Here is a 25,398-nt window from a genome sequence, read left to right on the forward strand (position 1 = left end):
CCTTCGCTGTGCTTCATTCACCTCACCTGTAGAACTAGTAAATGATACTCTGTGTTCTTACCTGTTTTCGTCCATCTCTGGTCCGACTAGCATATAGGGTAGTCTCTGTCTTTTCTTTCTATTTCCAACTTGTCCCAGGATAGTGCCTATGACTTGACGGTGACGGTATGTATTTGTCTTTCTTGAGTAAGTGAGTGAGCGAGCAATTGAATTAATGTGATGTTTTCTGAAGGTGGGTTTTGTTTTGTGTTGTTTTTATAGGACGGAGAGGTGCTATCAGCAATTGGGAAAAAGGACAATGGGATTGATATGGAAAGTGCTCCACAAGGGCAAACAGTTAATGACAACTTGACTTCTGCTGCTAGAGCATCCTAAAATAATGGAGATGGTGAGTGAGTGAACATCTATGAATCTTTTTCTATGCTTAAGTGCTGGTACATCACAATCTGTAAGTCTGTAGATCCAGATATGTTTTCCATTTCATTAAGGTATTTTTCTTTTGCTGTCTTTCTTTATAAGTATCCCGATGACTACCAACTTTTTCTTCTTGAAAATACTTCAGCTCTGAAAATCTTACTCCTATCCCTTTTATATTATTGGAATATTCTTAAATACGGATAGGCTTGTATATATGTTTGAAATTCATAATGATACATGTTCTCATTAATGTACCTGTGACTATATTTTGTAGTTATGGTAATAGGATTGGGAGAAGAGGAAGATAGAGAATCACCTTGGGATTCTGAGGTACTGTTTTCTTCTTCTTGTTTTACAATATAAGCATTGAGTGATGTGAAAACATGAAAGGAATGCTTAGGCTTTACTCTCTTGTCTGTGTGTTTGCCCATAAAAAGTATTTCCTTATCCTTTTACCTGTAATTGACAAAATCATTATGTGTAAATATAATGATATAGCATAATACAGTTCTGCTAATTTGCAAGCTTAACTTAACAAAAGCTGTGTAGTATTATTGGAGAAAACTGAGGCTTAGAACTGAAAAGGAATTAGTTTGGGTTTTGAAATTAAGATATCTAAAAAACTAAAGAATTGGTCCAGGCCAGCCTAGGGCCAAATGTATGATTCTGTGGTGTATATGGATGTGCAAAGCTGCTAATGAGATCTAGAAAGAGTTTGGATTATAGTTTTTTATAGATTGGAACTTGAAACGATAATGCCTGGGACATGAAATTATTATATATATACACATATTTCTAAAAGATATTTATTTATTTATTTATTTATTTATTTATTTATTTGAGAGAGTGAGTGAGTGGGCGGGAGCGAGAGGGAGAGAGAATCTGAATCTGAATCCACGCTTGAGTGCAGAGCCCAACTGACTCGAAGAGTTCGACACTCAACCGGCTGAGCCATCCAGGGCCCCTGAAAGTATTATATTTGGACTGTCAAGTAGATTCACAAGGAGCATTGGAATTGTAATAACAATTTGGTTTAGTGGTGTTGTATTTATTTATTTTTAAACAGATTTTATTTATTTCAGAGAGAGAGGGAGAGAGAGAGAGAGAAAGAGAGCATGAGCAGGGGGCGGGGAGGGGGGCAGAGGGAGAGGGAGAAGCAGGCTTCCCACTGAGCACATGGAGCTAGATCCCAGAACCCACTGAGCCATGCAGGCGCCCCTGCTTTACTGATGTTTTAATAGCTAAAAACCATTTCAGATAGTTAAAGTAGTATGCATTGAGTATCTTTGTGGCAGCCATACTTGTAGAAACAAGTATAAATTAATGATGGCCTATTCTAAGGTGATAGACTATAGAAGGGGATAAAAAGGGCCTGATCTCTTAGCACAGGCAGGTGCTACACAATGGTGTGCGCACCATATTTGAAGTCAAGAGATATGCTAGAAGTCCTCAAGATCATAAGAGAACACAGTGTAATAACAACAGGGAGATAAGTACCGGATTGAGATTTATAAAGGTTGGTGGGAGTGAACAATTCTTAGGTATGCCAGTATGGAAGTAAAGAATTAGAAAGCAACTGGCAAGAACAGCTAGATGGAGGTGAAGATGAGGGAGGGGGTGGGGGGAAGAATTCATTTAAGAAGGGCAAGATGAATGTAAAGATTGAAGAGTTGAGAGAGAGTATTACAAAAACACAATTGCAGTAGTGGGGCTAAGGGAGAGCAGATAGTCTGTATTATAAAATAGGGTAGAGATTATTTTGAGTGCAAACTAAGAAAACAAAGTCAGGTAATACAAATGCTTAGACTCTTCTGAATGACTTACAGCTGATTTTCATGAAGCCTGGAAGAAAATTTTATCCCTTTAACTTTAATAAAGTGTGATATCTCATATTTAATTTAGCAAAATCTGTGTTTATAGATAATGCAAAGTGAAATCTGTGTTAGACCTTAATCAGATTTATTATGAATTTTGAATTTTTGGCCATTGTCTTCCTTCTGGTTCCTTTCTGCCTTCCTTTCTTTCTTTTTTTTGAAGATTTTATTTATTTATTTTGTGCGAGAGAGTGAGAGAGAGATATTGAGAGCTGGAGCACACAGAAGCAGGGGGAGGGGCAGAGGGAGAAGCAGACACCCCACTGAGCAGGGAGCCTGATTCAGGACTCGATCCCAGGACCCTGGGATCATGACCTGAGCTGAAGGCAGACGCTTAACCAACTGAGCCACCCAGGTGCCCTTCCTTGTGGTTTCTAATTTAACGTACTGTGTGGTATAATCTTGGCAGGTTTTAGATCTTTTTGAGAATAAAGAGAGGAAATAAGTAAACATTTTATGTAGTCTTTTCATTAATTAAAACGGAAATTTCTGATTATGTAAGTGAGGTTCTTAATCTTTATCCAGCAAATGAAATAAATTTTAAGCTGCAACACTGTTAAAGGAGAAAATTGTTTCCGGATTCTGATTTATTTATTTTTAATTATATCTGCATATAATAGATACATACAAAGACATCAAATGAATGAACTCACAATTTATAAGTTTTTTTCTAATATGAACTATTTGTCATCGTAGAGTCATAAGGAAGGAAAGGTTGCCAACAGAGTGTACAGAATTATTTCTGGAAGATGATTTTTACTTTTTCAAGTATCTCCAATAGTGGATACATTTTATATTATTCCCAGGAAACTTTAGTATTCCTAGTTGTTAATTCTAGGGGGTTTTTTTAGGTTTTAAAAATTTTGAGTAATCTCTATACCCAACACGGGGCTTGAACTCACAACCCTGAGATCAAGAGTCACACACTCTTCCGACTGAGCCAGCCAGGCACGCACATAGTTGTTAAATTTAACGTGCGAATTCTTTCGAATCTGAAACTCAGAAATACTGGTGATTGGATTTTTTTGGTCCCTTTCTTCTTTCCTCATGTGAATATTGGGCCCTGCTTGATAATCATACATGTATTTGGAGTCTTTAAAACATTCAGCTTGGATGGTCATGATTATTAATTTGTTAGTACTAGGTTCTTTCTCCAGTCCTTAACTACCGTCTTGTATTCGTAGATAGGAAATTAGAGCTATTAGTTTGCTAGTCACAGTTCACAGAAGAAAACTATGTGAATTTTAAAATGGGATTTATCTTTTTTCATAAATCATAGTAGTACTTAAAAATGCCTCAAAATGCTGTGATCCCATAAGTATTTCTCTTCCACAATTTAAATCTTTTTAAGATTGATTTTTAAAAAGGAGTATTCTTATAAAATCTTAAATCGGTGTTTTGCGATTAAATCTTTTTATTAATCTTTAAAATGCTGTTCATTACAGAGATGAATACTTGCCTGCGTATGTTTTTTTCCTAAAGTTTTATTTATTTCAGAGCGAGAGAGAGAGAGGGAGTGTGTGGTGGGGGGAGAGGGTAAGAGGGAGAGGAAGAGAGAGGGAGAGAAGCCGACTTCCCACTGAGCATGGAGCCTGATGTGGGGCTCAGTCTCACAAACCCGAGATCATGACCTGAGCCAAAATCCAGAGTCAGATGCTTAACCAACTGAGCCACCCAGGTGCCCATTAACTTGCCTATGTTAATAAAAGTGTATTTTCTATCCTTGAAACTAATGTGAAGTATATAATTGAAATATTGAATCCCATGGCTTTTTCCCCCTACCTTTATTTTTGTTCTGAAAATTTCAGAGTTCTGTGTAGGTTTACATTATTTACTTATATCAATTATATTTTGTTATATTTATATTTAAATATGTGTAATTATATTAATTATATTTTCCTGAGCAATGTCATTTTTTTCCTACTTCAAATGTATTTGTCTATAACTTTCTTCTTAAGTCTCCTGGGTGCTTCAAATTTGGTATGTCCCGGATTGAAAACATCGTTTATGACCTTTCCCACTTCCCTGACTTTTTGTAATCTGCTCTGTCATTTGTTTTCCCCACGCTAGTGTATGGCACCACCGAAACACTGAAGCAGGAAAAATCCTGGACTCCAAACTTCCCCGAAATTGCTATATCCAGGGGCACCTGGGTGGCTCACTCGGTTAAGCATCTGACTCATGACTGGCTCAGGTCGTGTTCTCGGGGTCCTGGTATATCAAGCCCCATGTCTGGCTCCATACTCAGTAGGGAGTCTGCTTGAGGATTCTCTCTCTTCCTCTCCCTCTGCCCCTTCCCCTGCATGCGCACACTGTCTCTCTCTAAAAATAAATAAATAAATTTTTAAAAAACAATCACCACATCTCTACCTCTGAAACCAGTAATACATTATATGTTAATTAATTGAATTTAAATTAGAAAAGCGACACCTGGCTGGCTCAGTGGGTTAAGTAAGTGTCTGCCTTCAGCTCAGGTCATGATCCCAGGATCCTGGGATCCAGTCCCGGGTTGGGCTCCTTGCTCAGCGTGGAGCCGGCTTCTCTCTCTGCCTGCCACTCCTCCTGCTTGTGCTCTCTCTCTCTTTCCCTGACCAATCAATCAATCAATCAACAAAAATCTAAAAAAGAAATAAGTTAAAAAACAAAAAAAAATTTAGCACATTCAGTCATTCACCACATTCAGAATTTTGTCCCTGCTTACCATTTTTCATATCTTATTAACATAATTCACCCCCTCACCTATAATTTTGAAATGCTCTTCTGGTTTTGGTTCCTTTATGCTCATCTTGACATTGCTGTCAGAGTGACCTTTTTAAATATGTTTGTGATGATGTAACTTCTCCGCTTATTTGGTGGATACCCATGACATGAAGGAGAAAGTTCATATTCTAGCATGACACCTTTTTGGTTCAGTCCTGATTTTCCAATTACATGTCTGTATCCCGTTCCCAAAAAGTGTGTTCCAGTTTTGCCACATTCTCTAGCTATCGTCACTTCCTGTGTTATTTCATAGTTCATCCTTTTGCTCCTCCTACCTTTTCTAGAAGGCCCCTCACACCCTCCTTGTGCACTTTGTCTGTCTTTCAAGATACAGCCCTATCTTTGCAGCACTTCCTGAGCTTCCCACATACAACTGTTTTCTCTTTTGTGCCTTCGCTGTGCTTCATTCACCTCACCTGTAGAACTAGTAAATGATACTCTGTGTTCTTACCTGTTTTCGTCCATCTCTGGTCCGACTAGCATATAGGGTAGTCTCTGTCTTTTCTTTCTATTTCCAACTTGTCCCAGGATAGTGCCTATGACTTGACGGAGACGGTATGTATTTGTCTTTCTTGAGTAAGTGAGTGAGCGAGCAATTGAATTAATGTGATGTTTTCTGAAGGTGGGTTTTGTTTTGTGTTGTTTTTATAGGAAGGAGAGGTGCTATCAGCAATTGGGGAAAAGGACAATGGGATTGATATGGAAAGTGCTCCACAAGGGCAAACAGTTAATGACAACTTGACTTCTGCTGCTAGAGCATCCAAAAATAATGGAGATGGTGAGTGAGTGAACATCTATGAATCTTTTTCTATGCTTAAGTGCTGGTACATCACAATCTGTAAGTCTGTAGATCCAGATATGTTTTCCATTTCATTAAGGTATTTTTCTTTTGCTGTCTTTCTTTATAAGTATCCCGATGACTACCAACTTTTTCTTCTTGAAAATACTTCAGCTCTGAAAATCTTACTCCTATCCCTTTTATATTATTGGAATATTCTTAAATACGGATAGGCTTGTATATATGTTTGAAATTCATAATGATACATGTTCTCATTAATGTACCTGTGACTATATTTTGTAGTTATGGTAATAGGATTGGGAGAAGAGGAAGATAGAGAATCACCTTGGGATTCTGAGGTACTGTTTTCTTCTTCTTGTTTTACAATATAAGCATTGAGTGATGTGAAAACATGAAAGGAATGCTTAGGCTTTACTCTCTTGTCTGTGTGTTTGCCCATAAAAAGTATTTCCTTATCCTTTTACCTGTAATTGACAAAATCATTATGTGTAAATATAATGATATAGCATAATACAGTTCTGCTAATTTGCAAGCTTAACTTAACAAAAGCTGTGTAGTATTATTGGAGAAAACTGAGGCTTAGAACTGAAAAGGAATTAGTTTGGGTTTTGAAATTAAGATATCTAAAAAACTAAAGAATTGGTCCAGGCCAGCCTAGGGCCAAATGTATGATTCTGTGGTGTATATGGATGTGCAAAGCTGCTAATGAGATCTAGAAAGAGTTTGGATTATAGTTTTTTATAGATTGGAACTTGAAACGATAATGCCTGGGACATGAAATTATTATATATATACACATATTTCTAAAAGATATTTATTTATTTATTTATTTATTTATTTGAGAGCGTGAGTGAGTGGGCGGGAGCGAGAGGGAGAGAGAATCTGAATCTGAATCCACGCTTGAGTGCAGAGCCCAACTGACTCGAAGAGTTCGACACTCAACCGGCTGAGCCATCCAGGGCCCCTGAAAGTATTATATTTGGACTGTCAAGTAGATTCACAAGGAGCATTGGAATTGTAATAACAATTTGGTTTAGTGGTGTTGTATTTATTTATTTTTAAACAGATTTTATTTATTTCAGAGAGAGAGGGAGAGAGAGAGAGAGAAAGAGAGCATGAGCAGGGGGCGGGGAGGGGGGCAGAGGGAGAGGGAGAAGCAGGCTTCCCACTGAGCACATGGAGCTAGATCCCAGAACCCACTGAGCCATGCAGGCGCCCCTGCTTTACTGATGTTTTAATAGCTAAAAACCATTTCAGATAGTTAAAGTAGTATGCATTGAGTATCTTTGTGGCAGCCATACTTGTAGAAACAAGTATAAATTAATGATGGCCTATTCTAAGGTGATAGACTATAGAAGGGGATAAAAAGGGCCTGATCTCTTAGCACAGGCAGGTGCTACACAATGGTGTGCGCACCATATTTGAAGTCAAGAGATATGCTAGAAGTCCTCAAGATCATAAGAGAACACAGTGTAATAACAACAGGGAGATAAGTACCGGATTGAGATTTATAAAGGTTGGTGGGAGTGAACAATTCTTAGGTATGCCAGTATGGAAGTAAAGAATTAGAAAGCAACTGGCAAGAACAGCTAGATGGAGGTGAAGATGAGGGAGGGGGTGGGGGGAAGAATTCATTTAAGAAGGGCAAGATGAATGTAAAGATTGAAGAGTTGAGAGAGAGTATTACAAAAACACAATTGCAGTAGTGGGGCTAAGGGAGAGCAGATAGTCTGTATTATAAAATAGGGTAGAGATTATTTTGAGTGCAAACTAAGAAAACAAAGTCAGGTAATACAAATGCTTAGACTCTTCTGAATGACTTACAGCTGATTTTCATGAAGCCTGGAAGAAAATTTTATCCCTTTAACTTTAATAAAGTGTGATATCTCATATTTAATTTAGCAAAATCTGTGTTTATAGATAATGCAAAGTGAAATCTGTGTTAGACCTTAATCAGATTTATTATGAATTTTGAATTTTTGGCCATTGTCTTCCTTCTGGTTCCTTTCTGCCTTCCTTTCTTTCTTTTTTTTGAAGATTTTATTTATTTATTTTGTGCGAGAGAGTGAGAGAGAGATATTGAGAGCTGGAGCACACAGAAGCAGGGGGAGGGGCAGAGGGAGAAGCAGACACCCCACTGAGCAGGGAGCCTGATTCAGGACTCGATCCCAGGACCCTGGGATCATGACCTGAGCTGAAGGCAGACGCTTAACCAACTGAGCCACCCAGGTGCCCTTCCTTGTGGTTTCTAATTTAACGTACTGTGTGGTATAATCTTGGCAGGTTTTAGATCTTTTTGAGAATAAAGAGAGGAAATAAGTAAACATTTTATGTAGTCTTTTCATTAATTAAAACGGAAATTTCTGATTATGTAAGTGAGGTTCTTAATCTTTATCCAGCAAATGAAATAAATTTTAAGCTGCAACACTGTTAAAGGAGAAAATTGTTTCCGGATTCTGATTTATTTATTTTTAATTATATCTGCATATAATAGATACATACAAAGACATCAAATGAATGAACTCACAATTTATAAGTTTTTTTCTAATATGAACTATTTGTCATCGTAGAGTCATAAAGAAGGAAAGGTTGCCAACAGAGTGTACAGAATTATTTCTGGAAGATGATTTTTACTTTTTCAAGTATCTCCAATAGTGGATACATTTTATATTATTCCCAGGAAACTTTAGTATTCCTAGTTGTTAATTCTAGGGGGTTTTTTTAGGTTTTAAAAATTTTGAGTAATCTCTATACCCAACACGGGGCTTGAACTCACAACCCTGAGATCAAGAGTCACACACTCTTCCGACTGAGCCAGCCAGGCACGCACATAGTTGTTAAATTTAACGTGCGAATTCTTTCGAATCTGAAACTCAGAAATACTGGTGATTGGATTTTTTTGGTCCCTTTCTTCTTTCCTCATGTGAATATTGGGCCCTGCTTGATAATCATACATGTATTTGGAGTCTTTAAAACATTCAGCTTGGATGGTCATGATTATTAATTTGTTAGTACTAGGTTCTTTCTCCAGTCCTTAACTACCGTCTTGTATTCGTAGATAGGAAATTAGAGCTATTAGTTTGCTAGTCACAGTTCACAGAAGAAAACTATGTGAATTTTAAAATGGGATTTATCTTTTTTCATAAATCATAGTAGTACTTAAAAATGCCTCAAAATGCTGTGATCCCATAAGTATTTCTCTTCCACAATTTAAATCTTTTTAAGATTGATTTTTAAAAAGGAGTATTCTTATAAAATCTTAAATCGGTGTTTTGCGATTAAATCTTTTTATTAATCTTTAAAATGCTGTTCATTACAGAGATGAATACTTGCCTGCGTATGTTTTTTTCCTAAAGTTTTATTTATTTCAGAGCGAGAGAGAGAGAGGGAGTGTGTGGTGGGGGGAGAGGGTAAGAGGGAGAGGAAGAGAGAGGGAGAGAAGCCGACTTCCCACTGAGCATGGAGCCTGATGTGGGGCTCAGTCTCACAAACCCGAGATCATGACCTGAGCCAAAATCCAGAGTCAGATGCTTAACCAACTGAGCCACCCAGGTGCCCATTAACTTGCCTATGTTAATAAAAGTGTATTTTCTATCCTTGAAACTAATGTGAAGTATATAATTGAAATATTGAATCCCATGGCTTTTTCCCCCTACCTTTATTTTTGTTCTGAAAATTTCAGAGTTCTGTGTAGGTTTACATTATTTACTTATATCAATTATATTTTGTTATATTTATATTTAAATATGTGTAATTATATTAATTATATTTTCCTGAGCAATGTCATTTTTTTCCTACTTCAAATGTATTTGTCTATAACTTTCTTCTTAAGTCTCCTGGGTGCTTCAAATTTGGTATGTCCCGGATTGAAAACATCGTTTATGACCTTTCCCACTTCCCTGACTTTTTGTAATCTGCTCTGTCATTTGTTTTCCCCACGCTAGTGTATGGCACCACCGAAACACTGAAGCAGGAAAAATCCTGGACTCCAAACTTCCCCGAAATTGCTATATCCAGGGGCACCTGGGTGGCTCACTCGGTTAAGCATCTGACTCATGACTGGCTCAGGTCGTGTTCTCGGGGTCCTGGTATATCAAGCCCCATGTCTGGCTCCATACTCAGTAGGGAGTCTGCTTGAGGATTCTCTCTCTTCCTCTCCCTCTGCCCCTTCCCCTGCATGCGCACACTGTCTCTCTCTAAAAATAAATAAATAAATTTTTAAAAAACAATCACCACATCTCTACCTCTGAAACCAGTAATACATTATATGTTAATTAATTGAATTTAAATTAGAAAAGCGACACCTGGCTGGCTCAGTGGGTTAAGTAAGTGTCTGCCTTCAGCTCAGGTCATGATCCCAGGATCCTGGGATCCAGTCCCGGGTTGGGCTCCTTGCTCAGCGTGGAGCCGGCTTCTCTCTCTGCCTGCCACTCCTCCTGCTTGTGCTCTCTCTCTCTTTCCCTGACCAATCAATCAATCAATCAACAAAAATCTAAAAAAGAAATAAGTTAAAAAACAAAAAAAAATTTAGCACATTCAGTCATTCACCACATTCAGAATTTTGTCCCTGCTTACCATTTTTCATATCTTATTAACATAATTCACCCCCTCACCTATAATTTTGAAATGCTCTTCTGGTTTTGGTTCCTTTATGCTCATCTTGACATTGCTGTCAGAGTGACCTTTTTAAATATGTTTGTGATGATGTAACTTCTCCGCTTATTTGGTGGATACCCATGACATGAAGGAGAAAGTTCATATTCTAGCATGACACCTTTTTGGTTCAGTCCTGATTTTCCAATTACATGTCTGTATCCCGTTCCCAAAAAGTGTGTTCCAGTTTTGCCACATTCTCTAGCTATCGTCACTTCCTGTGTTATTTCATAGTTCATCCTTTTGCTCCTCCTACCTTTTCTAGAAGGCCCCTCACACCCTCCTTGTGCACTTTGTCTGTCTTTCAAGATACAGCCCTATCTTTGCAGCACTTCCTGAGCTTCCCACATACAACTGTTTTCTCTTTTGTGCCTTCGCTGTGCTTCATTCACCTCACCTGTAGAACTAGTAAATGATACTCTGTGTTCTTACCTGTTTTCGTCCATCTCTGGTCCGACTAGCATATAGGGTAGTCTCTGTCTTTTCTTTCTATTTCCAACTTGTCCCAGGATAGTGCCTATGACTTGACGGAGACGGTATGTATTTGTCTTTCTTGAGTAAGTGAGTGAGCGAGCAATTGAATTAATGTGATGTTTTCTGAAGGTGGGTTTTGTTTTGTGTTGTTTTTATAGGAAGGAGAGGTGCTATCAGCAATTGGGGAAAAGGACAATGGGATTGATATGGAAAGTGCTCCACAAGGGCAAACAGTTAATGACAACTTGACTTCTGCTGCTAGAGCATCCAAAAATAATGGAGATGGTGAGTGAGTGAACATCTATGAATCTTTTTCTATGCTTAAGTGCTGGTACATCACAATCTGTAAGTCTGTAGATCCAGATATGTTTTCCATTTCATTAAGGTATTTTTCTTTTGCTGTCTTTCTTTATAAGTATCCCGATGACTACCAACTTTTTCTTCTTGAAAATACTTCAGCTCTGAAAATCTTACTCCTATCCCTTTTATATTATTGGAATATTCTTAAATACGGATAGGCTTGTATATATGTTTGAAATTCATAATGATACATGTTCTCATTAATGTACCTGTGACTATATTTTGTAGTTATGGTAATAGGATTGGGAGAAGAGGAAGATAGAGAATCACCTTGGGATTCTGAGGTACTGTTTTCTTCTTCTTGTTTTACAATATAAGCATTGAGTGATGTGAAAACATGAAAGGAATGCTTAGGCTTTACTCTCTTGTCTGTGTGTTTGCCCATAAAAAGTATTTCCTTATCCTTTTACCTGTAATTGACAAAATCATTATGTGTAAATATAATGATATAGCATAATACAGTTCTGCTAATTTGCAAGCTTAACTTAACAAAAGCTGTGTAGTATTATTGGAGAAAACTGAGGCTTAGAACTGAAAAGGAATTAGTTTGGGTTTTGAAATTAAGATATCTAAAAAACTAAAGAATTGGTCCAGGCCAGCCTAGGGCCAAATGTATGATTCTGTGGTGTATATGGATGTGCAAAGCTGCTAATGAGATCTAGAAAGAGTTTGGATTATAGTTTTTTATAGATTGGAACTTGAAACGATAATGCCTGGGACATGAAATTATTATATATATACACATATTTCTAAAAGATATTTATTTATTTATTTATTTATTTATTTGAGAGAGTGAGTGAGTGGGCGGGAGCGAGAGGGAGAGAGAATCTGAATCTGAATCCACGCTTGAGTGCAGAGCCCAACTGACTCGAAGAGTTCGACACTCAACCGGCTGAGCCATCCAGGGCCCCTGAAAGTATTATATTTGGACTGTCAAGTAGATTCACAAGGAGCATTGGAATTGTAATAACAATTTGGTTTAGTGGTGTTGTATTTATTTATTTTTAAACAGATTTTATTTATTTCAGAGAGAGAGGGAGAGAGAGAGAGAGAAAGAGAGCATGAGCAGGGGGCGGGGAGGGGGGCAGAGGGAGAGGGAGAAGCAGGCTTCCCACTGAGCACATGGAGCTAGATCCCAGAACCCACTGAGCCATGCAGGCGCCCCTGCTTTACTGATGTTTTAATAGCTAAAAACCATTTCAGATAGTTAAAGTAGTATGCATTGAGTATCTTTGTGGCAGCCATACTTGTAGAAACAAGTATAAATTAATGATGGCCTATTCTAAGGTGATAGACTATAGAAGGGGATAAAAAGGGCCTGATCTCTTAGCACAGGCAGGTGCTACACAATGGTGTGCGCACCATATTTGAAGTCAAGAGATATGCTAGAAGTCCTCAAGATCATAAGAGAACACAGTGTAATAACAACAGGGAGATAAGTACCGGATTGAGATTTATAAAGGTTGGTGGGAGTGAACAATTCTTAGGTATGCCAGTATGGAAGTAAAGAATTAGAAAGCAACTGGCAAGAACAGCTAGATGGAGGTGAAGATGAGGGAGGGGGTGGGGGGAAGAATTCATTTAAGAAGGGCAAGATGAATGTAAAGATTGAAGAGTTGAGAGAGAGTATTACAAAAACACAATTGCAGTAGTGGGGCTAAGGGAGAGCAGATAGTCTGTATTATAAAATAGGGTAGAGATTATTTTGAGTGCAAACTAAGAAAACAAAGTCAGGTAATACAAATGCTTAGACTCTTCTGAATGACTTACAGCTGATTTTCATGAAGCCTGGAAGAAAATTTTATCCCTTTAACTTTAATAAAGTGTGATATCTCATATTTAATTTAGCAAAATCTGTGTTTATAGATAATGCAAAGTGAAATCTGTGTTAGACCTTAATCAGATTTATTATGAATTTTGAATTTTTGGCCATTGTCTTCCTTCTGGTTCCTTTCTGCCTTCCTTTCTTTCTTTTTTTTGAAGATTTTATTTATTTATTTTGTGCGAGAGAGTGAGAGAGAGATATTGAGAGCTGGAGCACACAGAAGCAGGGGGAGGGGCAGAGGGAGAAGCAGACACCCCACTGAGCAGGGAGCCTGATTCAGGACTCGATCCCAGGACCCTGGGATCATGACCTGAGCTGAAGGCAGACGCTTAACCAACTGAGCCACCCAGGTGCCCTTCCTTGTGGTTTCTAATTTAACGTACTGTGTGGTATAATCTTGGCAGGTTTTAGATCTTTTTGAGAATAAAGAGAGGAAATAAGTAAACATTTTATGTAGTCTTTTCATTAATTAAAACGGAAATTTCTGATTATGTAAGTGAGGTTCTTAATCTTTATCCAGCAAATGAAATAAATTTTAAGCTGCAACACTGTTAAAGGAGAAAATTGTTTCCGGATTCTGATTTATTTATTTTTAATTATATCTGCATATAATAGATACATACAAAGACATCAAATGAATGAACTCACAATTTATAAGTTTTTTTCTAATATGAACTATTTGTCATCGTAGAGTCATAAGGAAGGAAAGGTTGCCAACAGAGTGTACAGAATTATTTCTGGAAGATGATTTTTACTTTTTCAAGTATCTCCAATAGTGGATACATTTTATATTATTCCCAGGAAACTTTAGTATTCCTAGTTGTTAATTCTAGGGGTTTTTTTTAGGTTTTAAAAATTTTGAGTAATCTCTATACCCAACACGGGGCTTGAACTCACAACCCTGAGATCAAGAGTCACACACTCTTCCGACTGAGCCAGCCAGGCACGCACATAGTTGTTAAATTTAACGTGCGAATTCTTTCGAATCTGAAACTCAGAAATACTGGTGATTGGATTTTTTTGGTCCCTTTCTTCTTTCCTCATGTGAATATTGGGCCCTGCTTGATAATCATACATGTATTTGGAGTCTTTAAAACATTCAGCTTGGATGGTCATGATTATTAATTTGTTAGTACTAGGTTCTTTCTCCAGTCCTTAACTACCGTCTTGTATTCGTAGATAGGAAATTAGAGCTATTAGTTTGCTAGTCACAGTTCACAGAAGAAAACTATGTGAATTTTAAAATGGGATTTATCTTTTTTCATAAATCATAGTAGTACTTAAAAATGCCTCAAAATGCTGTGATCCCATAAGTATTTCTCTTCCACAATTTAAATCTTTTTAAGATTGATTTTTAAAAAGGAGTATTCTTATAAAATCTTAAATCGGTGTTTTGCGATTAAATCTTTTTATTAATCTTTAAAATGCTGTTCATTACAGAGATGAATACTTGCCTGCGTATGTTTTTTTCCTAAAGTTTTATTTATTTCAGAGCGAGAGAGAGAGAGGGAGTGTGTGGTGGGGGGAGAGGGTAAGAGGGAGAGGAAGAGAGAGGGAGAGAAGCCGACTTCCCACTGAGCATGGAGCCTGATGTGGGGCTCAGTCTCACAAACCCGAGATCATGACCTGAGCCAAAATCCAGAGTCAGATGCTTAACCAACTGAGCCACCCAGGTGCCCATTAACTTGCCTATGTTAATAAAAGTGTATTTTCTATCCTTGAAACTAATGTGAAGTATATAATTGAAATATTGAATCCCATGGCTTTTTCCCCCTACCTTTATTTTTGTTCTGAAAATTTCAGAGTTCTGTGTAGGTTTACATTATTTACTTATATCAATTATATTTTGTTATATTTATATTTAAATATGTGTAATTATATTAATTATATTTTCCTGAGCAATGTCATTTTTTTCCTACTTCAAATGTATTTGTCTATAACTTTCTTCTTAAGTCTCCTGGGTGCTTCAAATTTGGTATGTCCCGGATTGAAAACATCGTTTATGACCTTTCCCACTTCCCTGACTTTTTGTAATCTGCTCTGTCATTTGTTTTCCCCACGCTAGTGTATGGCACCACCGAAACACTGAAGCAGGAAAAATCCTGGACTCCAAACTTCCCCGAAATTGCTATATCCAGGGGCACCTGGGTGGCTCACTCGGTTAAGCATCTGACTCATGACTGGCTCAGGTCGTGTTCTCGGGGTCCTGGTATATCAAGCCCCATGTCTGGCTCCATACTCAGTAGGGAGTCTGCTTGAGGATTCTCTCTCTTCCTCTCCCTCTGCCCCTTCCCCTGCATGCGCACACTGTCTCTCTCTAAAAATAAATAAATAAATTTTTAAAAAACAATCACCACATCTCTACCTCTGAAACCAGTAATACATTATATGTTAATTAATTGAATTTAAATTAGAAAAGCGACACCTGGCTGGCTCAGTGGGTTAAGTAAGTGTCTGCCTTCAGCTCAGGTCATGATCCCAGGATCCTGGGATCCAGTCCCGGGTTGGGCTCCTTGCTCAGCGTGGAGCCGGCTTCTCTCTCTGCCTGCCACTCCTCCTGCTTGTGCTCTCTCTCTCTTTCCCTGACCAATCAATCAATCAATCAACAAAAATCTAAAAAAGAAATAAGTTAAAAAACAAAAAAAAATTTAGCACATTCAGTCATTCACCACATTCAGAATTTTGTCCCTGCTTACCATTTTTCATATCTTATTAACATAATTCACCCCCTCACCTATAATTTTGAAATGCTCTTCTGGTTTTGGTTCCTTTATGCTCATCTTGACATTGCTGTCAGAGTGACCTTTTTAAATATGTTTGTGATGATGTAACTTCTCCGCTTATTTGGTGGATACCCATGACATGAAGGAGAAAGTTCATATTCTAGCATGACACCTTTTTGGTTCAGTCCTGATTTTCCAATTACATGTCTGTATCCCGTTCCCAAAAAGTGTGTTCCAGTTTTGCCACATTCTCTAGCTATCGTCACTTCCTGTGTTATTTCATAGTTCATCCTTTTGCTCCTCCTACCTTTTCTAGAAGGCCCCTCACACCCTCCTTGTGCACTTTGTCTGTCTTTCAAGATACAGCCCTATCTTTGCAGCACTTCCTGAGCTTCCCACATACAACTGTTTTCTCTTTTGTGCCTTCGCTGTGCTTCATTCACCTCACCTGTAGAACTAGTAAATGATACTCTGTGTTCTTACCTGTTTTCGTCCATCTCTGGTCCGACTAGCATATAGGGTAGTCTCTGTCTTTTCTTTCTATTTCCAACTTGTCCCAGGATAGTGCCTATGACTTGACGGAGACGGTATGTATTTGTCTTTCTTGAGTAAGTGAGTGAGCGAGCAATTGAATTAATGTGATGTTTTCTGAAGGTGGGTTTTGTTTTGTGTTGTTTTTATAGGAAGGAGAGGTGCTATCAGCAATTGGGGAAAAGGACAATGGGATTGATATGGAAAGTGCTCCACAAGGGCAAACAGTTAATGACAACTTGACTTCTGCTGCTAGAGCATCCAAAAATAATGGAGATGGTGAGTGAGTGAACATCTATGAATCTTTTTCTATGCTTAAGTGCTGGTACATCACAATCTGTAAGTCTGTAGATCCAGATATGTTTTCCATTTCATTAAGGTATTTTTCTTTTGCTGTCTTTCTTTATAAGTATCCCGATGACTACCAACTTTTTCTTCTTGAAAATACTTCAGCTCTGAAAATCTTACTCCTATCCCTTTTATATTATTGGAATATTCTTAAATACGGATAGGCTTGTATATATGTTTGAAATTCATAATGATACATGTTCTCATTAATGTACCTGTGACTATATTTTGTAGTTATGGTAATAGGATTGGGAGAAGAGGAAGATAGAGAATCACCTTGGGATTCTGAGGTACTGTTTTCTTCTTCTTGTTTTACAATATAAGCATTGAGTGATGTGAAAACATGAAAGGAATGCTTAGGCTTTACTCTCTTGTCTGTGTGTTTGCCCATAAAAAGTATTTCCTTATCCTTTTACCTGTAATTGACAAAATCATTATGTGTAAATATAATGATATAGCATAATACAGTTCTGCTAATTTGCAAGCTTAACTTAACAAAAGCTGTGTAGTATTATTGGAGAAAACTGAGGCTTAGAACTGAAAAGGAATTAGTTTGGGTTTTGAAATTAAGATATCTAAAAAACTAAAGAATTGGTCCAGGCCAGCCTAGGGCCAAATGTATGATTCTGTGGTGTATATGGATGTGCAAAGCTGCTAATGAGATCTAGAAAGAGTTTGGATTATAGTTTTTTATAGATTGGAACTTGAAACGATAATGCCTGGGACATGAAATTATTATATATATACACATATTTCTAAAAGATATTTATTTATTTATTTATTTATTTATTTGAGAGAGTGAGTGAGTGGGCGGGAGCGAGAGGGAGAGAGAATCTGAATCTGAATCCACGCTTGAGTGCAGAGCCCAACTGACTCGAAGAGTTCGACACTCAACCGGCTGAGCCATCCAGGGCCCCTGAAAGTATTATATTTGGACTGTCAAGTAGATTCACAAGGAGCATTGGAATTGTAATAACAATTTGGTTTAGTGGTGTTGTATTTATTTATTTTTAAACAGATTTTATTTATTTCAGAGAGAGAGGGAGAGAGAGAGAGAGAAAGAGAGCATGAGCAGGGGGCGGGGAGGGGGGCAGAGGGAGAGGGAGAAGCAGGCTTCCCACTGAGCACATGGAGCTAGATCCCAGAACCCACTGAGCCATGCAGGCGCCCCTGCTTTACTGATGTTTTAATAGCTAAAAACCATTTCAGATAGTTAAAGTAGTATGCATTGAGTATCTTTGTGGCAGCCATACTTGTAGAAACAAGTATAAATTAATGATGGCCTATTCTAAGGTGATAGACTATAGAAGGGGATAAAAAGGGCCTGATCTCTTAGCACAGGCAGGTGCTACACAGTGGTGTGCGCACCATATTTGAAGTCAAGAGATATGCTAGAAGTCCTCAAGATCATAAGAGAACACAGTGTAATAACAACAGGGAGATAAGTACCGGATTGAGATTTATAAAGGTTGGTGGGAGTGAACAATTCTTAGGTATGCCAGTATGGAAGTAAAGAATTAGAAAGCAACTGGCAAGAACAGCTAGATGGAGGTGAAGATGAGGGAGGGGGTGGGGGGAAGAATTCATTTAAGAAGGGCAAGATGAATGTAAAGATTGAAGAGTTGAGAGAGAGTATTACAAAAACACAATTGCAGTAGTGGGGCTAAGGGAGAGCAGATAGTCTGTATTATAAAATAGGGTAGAGATTATTTTGAGTGCAAACTAAGAAAACAAAGTCAGGTAATACAAATGCTTAGACTCTTCTGAATGACTTACAGCTGATTTTCATGAAGCCTGGAAGAAAATTTTATCCCTTTAACTTTAATAAAGTGTGATATCTCATATTTAATTTAGCAAAATCTGTGTTTATAGATAATGCAAAGTGAAATCTGTGTTAGACCTTAATCAGATTTATTATGAATTTTGAATTTTTGGCCATTGTCTTCCTTCTGGTTCCTTTCTGCCTTCCTTTCTTTCTTTTTTTTGAAGATTTTATTTATTTATTTTGTGCGAGAGAGTGAGAGAGAGATATTGAGAGCTGGAGCACACAGAAGCAGGGGGAGGGGCAGAGGGAGAAGCAGACACCCCACTGAGCAGGGAGCCTGATTCAGGACTCGATCCCAGGACCCTGGGATCATGACCTGAGCTGAAGGCAGACGCTTAACCAACTGAGCCACCCAGGTGCCCTTCCTTGTGGTTTCTAATTTAACGTACTGTGTGGTATAATCTTGGCAGGTTTTAGATCTTTTTGAGAATAAAGAGAGGAAATAAGTAAACATTTTATGTAGTCTTTTCATTAATTAAAACGGAAATTTCTGATTATGTAAGTGAGGTTCTTAATCTTTATCCAGCAAATGAAATAAATTTTAAGCTGCAACACTGTTAAAGGAGAAAATTGTTTCCGGATTCTGATTTATTTATTTTTAATTATATCTGCATATAATAGATACATACAAAGACATCAAATGAATGAACTCACAATTTATAAGTTTTTTTCTAATATGAACTATTTGTCATCGTAGAGTCATAAGGAAGGAAAGGTTGCCAACAGAGTGTACAGAATTATTTCTGGAAGATGATTTTTACTTTTTCAAGTATCTCCAATAGTGGATACATTTTATATTATTCCCAGGAAACTTTAGTATTCCTAGTTGTTAATTCTAGGGGTTTTTTTTAGGTTTTAAAAATTTTGAGTAATCTCTATACCCAACACGGGGCTTGAACTCACAACCCTGAGATCAAGAGTCACACACTCTTCCGACTGAGCCAGCCAGGCACGCACATAGTTGTTAAATTTAACGTGCGAATTCTTTCGAATCTGAAACTCAGAAATACTGGTGATTGGATTTTTTTGGTCCCTTTCTTCTTTCCTCATGTGAATATTGGGCCCTGCTTGATAATCATACATGTATTTGGAGTCTTTAAAACATTCAGCTTGGATGGTCATGATTATTAATTTGTTAGTACTAGGTTCTTTCTCCAGTCCTTAACTACCGTCTTGTATTCGTAGATAGGAAATTAGAGCTATTAGTTTGCTAGTCACAGTTCACAGAAGAAAACTATGTGAATTTTAAAATGGGATTTATCTTTTTTCATAAATCATAGTAGTACTTAAAAATGCCTCAAAATGCTGTGATCCCATAAGTATTTCTCTTCCACAATTTAAATCTTTTTAAGATTGATTTTTAAAAAGGAGTATTCTTATAAAATCTTAAATCGGTGTTTTGCGATTAAATCTTTTTATTAATCTTTAAAATGCTGTTCATTACAGAGATGAATACTTGCCTGCGTATGTTTTTTTCCTAAAGTTTTATTTATTTCAGAGCGAGAGAGAGAGAGGGAGTGTGTGGTGGGGGGAGAGGGTAAGAGGGAGAGGAAGAGAGAGGGAGAGAAGCCGACTTCCCACTGAGCATGGAGCCTGATGTGGGGCTCAGTCTCACAAACCCGAGATCATGACCTGAGCCAAAATCCAGAGTCAGATGCTTAACCAACTGAGCCACCCAGGTGCCCATTAACTTGCCTATGTTAATAAAAGTGTATTTTCTATCCTTGAAACTAATGTGAAGTATATAATTGAAATATTGAATCCCATGGCTTTTTCCCCCTACCTTTATTTTTGTTCTGAAAATTTCAGAGTTCTGTGTAGGTTTACATTATTTACTTATATCAATTATATTTTGTTATATTTATATTTAAATATGTGTAATTATATTAATTATATTTTCCTGAGCAATGTCATTTTTTTCCTACTTCAAATGTATTTGTCTATAACTTTCTTCTTAAGTCTCCTGGGTGCTTCAAATTTGGTATGTCCCGGATTGAAAACATCGTTTATGACCTTTCCCACTTCCCTGACTTTTTGTAATCTGCTCTGTCATTTGTTTTCCCCACGCTAGTGTATGGCACCACCGAAACACTGAAGCAGGAAAAATCCTGGACTCCAAACTTCCCCGAAATTGCTATATCCAGGGGCACCTGGGTGGCTCACTCGGTTAAGCATCTGACTCATGACTGGCTCAGGTCGTGTTCTCGGGGTCCTGGTATATCAAGCCCCATGTCTGGCTCCATACTCAGTAGGGAGTCTGCTTGAGGATTCTCTCTCTTCCTCTCCCTCTGCCCCTTCCCCTGCATGCGCACACTGTCTCTCTCTAAAAATAAATAAATAAATTTTTAAAAAACAATCACCACATCTCTACCTCTGAAACCAGTAATACATTATATGTTAATTAATTGAATTTAAATTAGAAAAGCGACACCTGGCTGGCTCAGTGGGTTAAGTAAGTGTCTGCCTTCAGCTCAGGTCATGATCCCAGGATCCTGGGATCCAGTCCCGGGTTGGGCTCCTTGCTCAGCGTGGAGCCGGCTTCTCTCTCTGCCTGCCACTCCTCCTGCTTGTGCTCTCTCTCTCTTTCCCTGACCAATCAATCAATCAATCAACAAAAATCTAAAAAAGAAATAAGTTAAAAAACAAAAAAAAATTTAGCACATTCAGTCATTCACCACATTCAGAATTTTGTCCCTGCTTACCATTTTTCATATCTTATTAACATAATTCACCCCCTCACCTATAATTTTGAAATGCTCTTCTGGTTTTGGTTCCTTTATGCTCATCTTGACATTGCTGTCAGAGTGACCTTTTTAAATATGTTTGTGATGATGTAACTTCTCCGCTTATTTGGTGGATACCCATGACATGAAGGAGAAAGTTCATATTCTAGCATGACACCTTTTTGGTTCAGTCCTGATTTTCCAATTACATGTCTGTATCCCGTTCCCAAAAAGTGTGTTCCAGTTTTGCCACATTCTCTAGCTATCGTCACTTCCTGTGTTATTTCATAGTTCATCCTTTTGCTCCTCCTACCTTTTCTAGAAGGCCCCTCACACCCTCCTTGTGCACTTTGTCTGTCTTTCAAGATACAGCCCTATCTTTGCAGCACTTCCTGAGCTTCCCACATACAACTGTTTTCTCTTTTGTGCCTTCGCTGTGCTTCATTCACCTCACCTGTAGAACTAGTAAATGATACTCTGTGTTCTTACCTGTTTTCGTCCATCTCTGGTCCGACTAGCATATAGGGTAGTCTCTGTCTTTTCTTTCTATTTCCAACTTGTCCCAGGATAGTGCCTATGACTTGACGGTGACGGTATGTATTTGTCTTTCTTGAGTAAGTGAGTGAGCGAGCAATTGAATTAATGTGATGTTTTCTGAAGGTGGGTTTTGTTTTGTGTTGTTTTTATAGGACGGAGAGGTGCTATCAGCAATTGGGAAAAAGGACAATGGGATTGATATGGAAAGTGCTCCACAAGGGCAAACAGTTAATGACAACTTGACTTCTGCTGCTAGAGCATCCTAAAATAATGGAGATGGTGAGTGAGTGAACATCTATGAATCTTTTTCTATGCTTAAGTGCTGGTACATCACAATCTGTAAGTCTGTAGATCCAGATATGTTTTCCATTTCATTAAGGTATTTTTCTTTTGCTGTCTTTCTTTATAAGTATCCCGATGACTACCAACTTTTTCTTCTTGAAAATACTTCAGCTCTGAAAATCTTACTCCTATCCCTTTTATATTATTGGAATATTCTTAAATACGGATAGGCTTGTATATATGTTTGAAATTCATAATGATACATGTTCTCATTAATGTACCTGTGACTATATTTTGTAGTTATGGTAATAGGATTGGGAGAAGAGGAAGATAGAGAATCACCTTGGGATTCTGAGGTACTGTTTTCTTCTTCTTGTTTTACAATATAAGCATTGAGTGATGTGAAAACATGAAAGGAATGCTTAGGCTTTACTCTCTTGTCTGTGTGTTTGCCCATAAAAAGTATTTCCTTATCCTTTTACCTGTAATTGACAAAATCATTATGTGTAAATATAATGATATAGCATAATACAGTTCTGCTAATTTGCAAGCTTAACTTAACAAAAGCTGTGTAGTATTATTGGAGAAAACTGAGGCTTAGAACTGAAAAGGAATTAGTTTGGGTTTTGAAATTAAGATATCTAAAAAACTAAAGAATTGGTCCAGGCCAGCCTAGGGCCAAATGTATGATTCTGTGGTGTATATGGATGTGCAAAGCTGCTAATGAGATCTAGAAAGAGTTTGGATTATAGTTTTTTATAGATTGGAACTTGAAACGATAATGCCTGGGACATGAAATTATTATATATATACACATATTTCTAAAAGATATTTATTTATTTATTTATTTATTTATTTGAGAGAGTGAGTGAGTGGGCGGGAGCGAGAGGGAGAGAGAATCTGAATCTGAATCCACGCTTGAGTGCAGAGCCCAACTGACTCGAAGAGTTCGACACTCAACCGGCTGAGCCATCCAGGGCCCCTGAAAGTATTATATTTGGACTGTCAAGTAGATTCACAAGGAGCATTGGAATTGTAATAACAATTTGGTTTAGTGGTGTTGTATTTATTTATTTTTAAACAGATTTTATTTATTTCAGAGAGAGAGGGAGAGAGAGAGAGAGAAAGAGAGCATGAGCAGGGGGCGGGGAGGGGGGCAGAGGGAGAGGGAGAAGCAGGCTTCCCACTGAGCACATGGAGCTAGATCCCAGAACCCACTGAGCCATGCAGGCGCCCCTGCTTTACTGATGTTTTAATAGCTAAAAACCATTTCAGATAGTTAAAGTAGTATGCATTGAGTATCTTTGTGGCAGCCATACTTGTAGAAACAAGTATAAATTAATGATGGCCTATTCTAAGGTGATAGACTATAGAAGGGGATAAAAAGGGCCTGATCTCTTAGCACAGGCAGGTGCTACACAATGGTGTGCGCACCATATTTGAAGTCAAGAGATATGCTAGAAGTCCTCAAGATCATAAGAGAACACAGTGTAATAACAACAGGGAGATAAGTACCGGATTGAGATTTATAAAGGTTGGTGGGAGTGAACAATTCTTAGGTATGCCAGTATGGAAGTAAAGAATTAGAAAGCAACTGGCAAGAACAGCTAGATGGAGGTGAAGATGAGGGAGGGGGTGGGGGGAAGAATTCATTTAAGAAGGGCAAGATGAATGTAAAGATTGAAGAGTTGAGAGAGAGTATTACAAAAACACAATTGCAGTAGTGGGGCTAAGGGAGAGCAGATAGTCTGTATTATAAAATAGGGTAGAGATTATTTTGAGTGCAAACTAAGAAAACAAAGTCAGGTAATACAAATGCTTAGACTCTTCTGAATGACTTACAGCTGATTTTCATGAAGCCTGGAAGAAAATTTTATCCCTTTAACTTTAATAAAGTGTGATATCTCATATTTAATTTAGCAAAATCTGTGTTTATAGATAATGCAAAGTGAAATCTGTGTTAGACCTTAATCAGATTTATTATGAATTTTGAATTTTTGGCCATTGTCTTCCTTCTGGTTCCTTTCTGCCTTCCTTTCTTTCTTTTTTTTGAAGATTTTATTTATTTATTTTGTGCGAGAGAGTGAGAGAGAGATATTGAGAGCTGGAGCACACAGAAGCAGGGGGAGGGGCAGAGGGAGAAGCAGACACCCCACTGAGCAGGGAGCCTGATTCAGGACTCGATCCCAGGACCCTGGGATCATGACCTGAGCTGAAGGCAGACGCTTAACCAACTGAGCCACCCAGGTGCCCTTCCTTGTGGTTTCTAATTTAACGTACTGTGTGGTATAATCTTGGCAGGTTTTAGATCTTTTTGAGAATAAAGAGAGGAAATAAGTAAACATTTTATGTAGTCTTTTCATTAATTAAAACGGAAATTTCTGATTATGTAAGTGAGGTTCTTAATCTTTATCCAGCAAATGAAATAAATTTTAAGCTGCAACACTGTTAAAGGAGAAAATTGTTTCCGGATTCTGATTTATTTATTTTTAATTATATCTGCATATAATAGATACATACAAAGACATCAAATGAATGAACTCACAATTTATAAGTTTTTTTCTAATATGAACTATTTGTCATCGTAGAGTCATAAGGAAGGAAAGGTTGCCAACAGAGTGTACAGAATTATTTCTGGAAGATGATTTTTACTTTTTCAAGTATCTCCAATAGTGGATACATTTTATATTATTCCCAGGAAACTTTAGTATTCCTAGTTGTTAATTCTAGGGGGTTTTTTTAGGTTTTAAAAATTTTGAGTAATCTCTATACCCAACACGGGGCTTGAACTCACAACCCTGAGATCAAGAGTCACACACTCTTCCGACTGAGCCAGCCAGGCACGCACATAGTTGTTAAATTTAACGTGCGAATTCTTTCGAATCTGAAACTCAGAAATACTGGTGATTGGATTTTTTTGGTCCCTTTCTTCTTTCCTCATGTGAATATTGGGCCCTGCTTGATAATCATACATGTATTTGGAGTCTTTAAAACATTCAGCTTGGATGGTCATGATTATTAATTTGTTAGTACTAGGTTCTTTCTCCAGTCCTTAACTACCGTCTTGTATTCGTAGATAGGAAATTAGAGCTATTAGTTTGCTAGTCACAGTTCACAGAAGAAAACTATGTGAATTTTAAAATGGGATTTATCTTTTTTCATAAATCATAGTAGTACTTAAAAATGCCTCAAAATGCTGTGATCCCATAAGTATTTCTCTTCCACAATTTAAATCTTTTTAAGATTGATTTTTAAAAAGGAGTATTC

General features: G+C 37.7%; 2 protein-coding genes across 2 annotated transcripts in view; both read left to right on the forward strand.

Annotated features, from left to right (window-relative positions):
* The window catches only part of LOC125281623 (ankyrin repeat domain-containing protein 26-like), a 45,529-nt gene extending 45,147 nt beyond the window's left edge, over nucleotides 1-382 (forward strand). The window contains exon 16 of the mRNA XM_057304720.1: nucleotides 262-382. Coding sequence (XP_057160703.1) covers nucleotides 262-375 — 114 coding nt within the window. The 3' untranslated portion in view covers nucleotides 376-382. The remainder of the gene's footprint in view (nucleotides 1-261) is intronic.
* The window catches only part of LOC125280907 (ankyrin repeat domain-containing protein 26-like), a 414,415-nt gene that overhangs the window by 288,719 nt on the left and 100,298 nt on the right, over nucleotides 1-25,398 (forward strand). The gene's annotated exons all lie outside the window — the stretch shown is intronic.

Source organism: Ursus arctos, unplaced genomic scaffold, assembly GCF_023065955.2.
Source record: "Ursus arctos isolate Adak ecotype North America unplaced genomic scaffold, UrsArc2.0 scaffold_30, whole genome shotgun sequence".
Lineage (NCBI taxonomy): Eukaryota > Metazoa > Chordata > Mammalia > Carnivora > Ursidae > Ursus > Ursus arctos.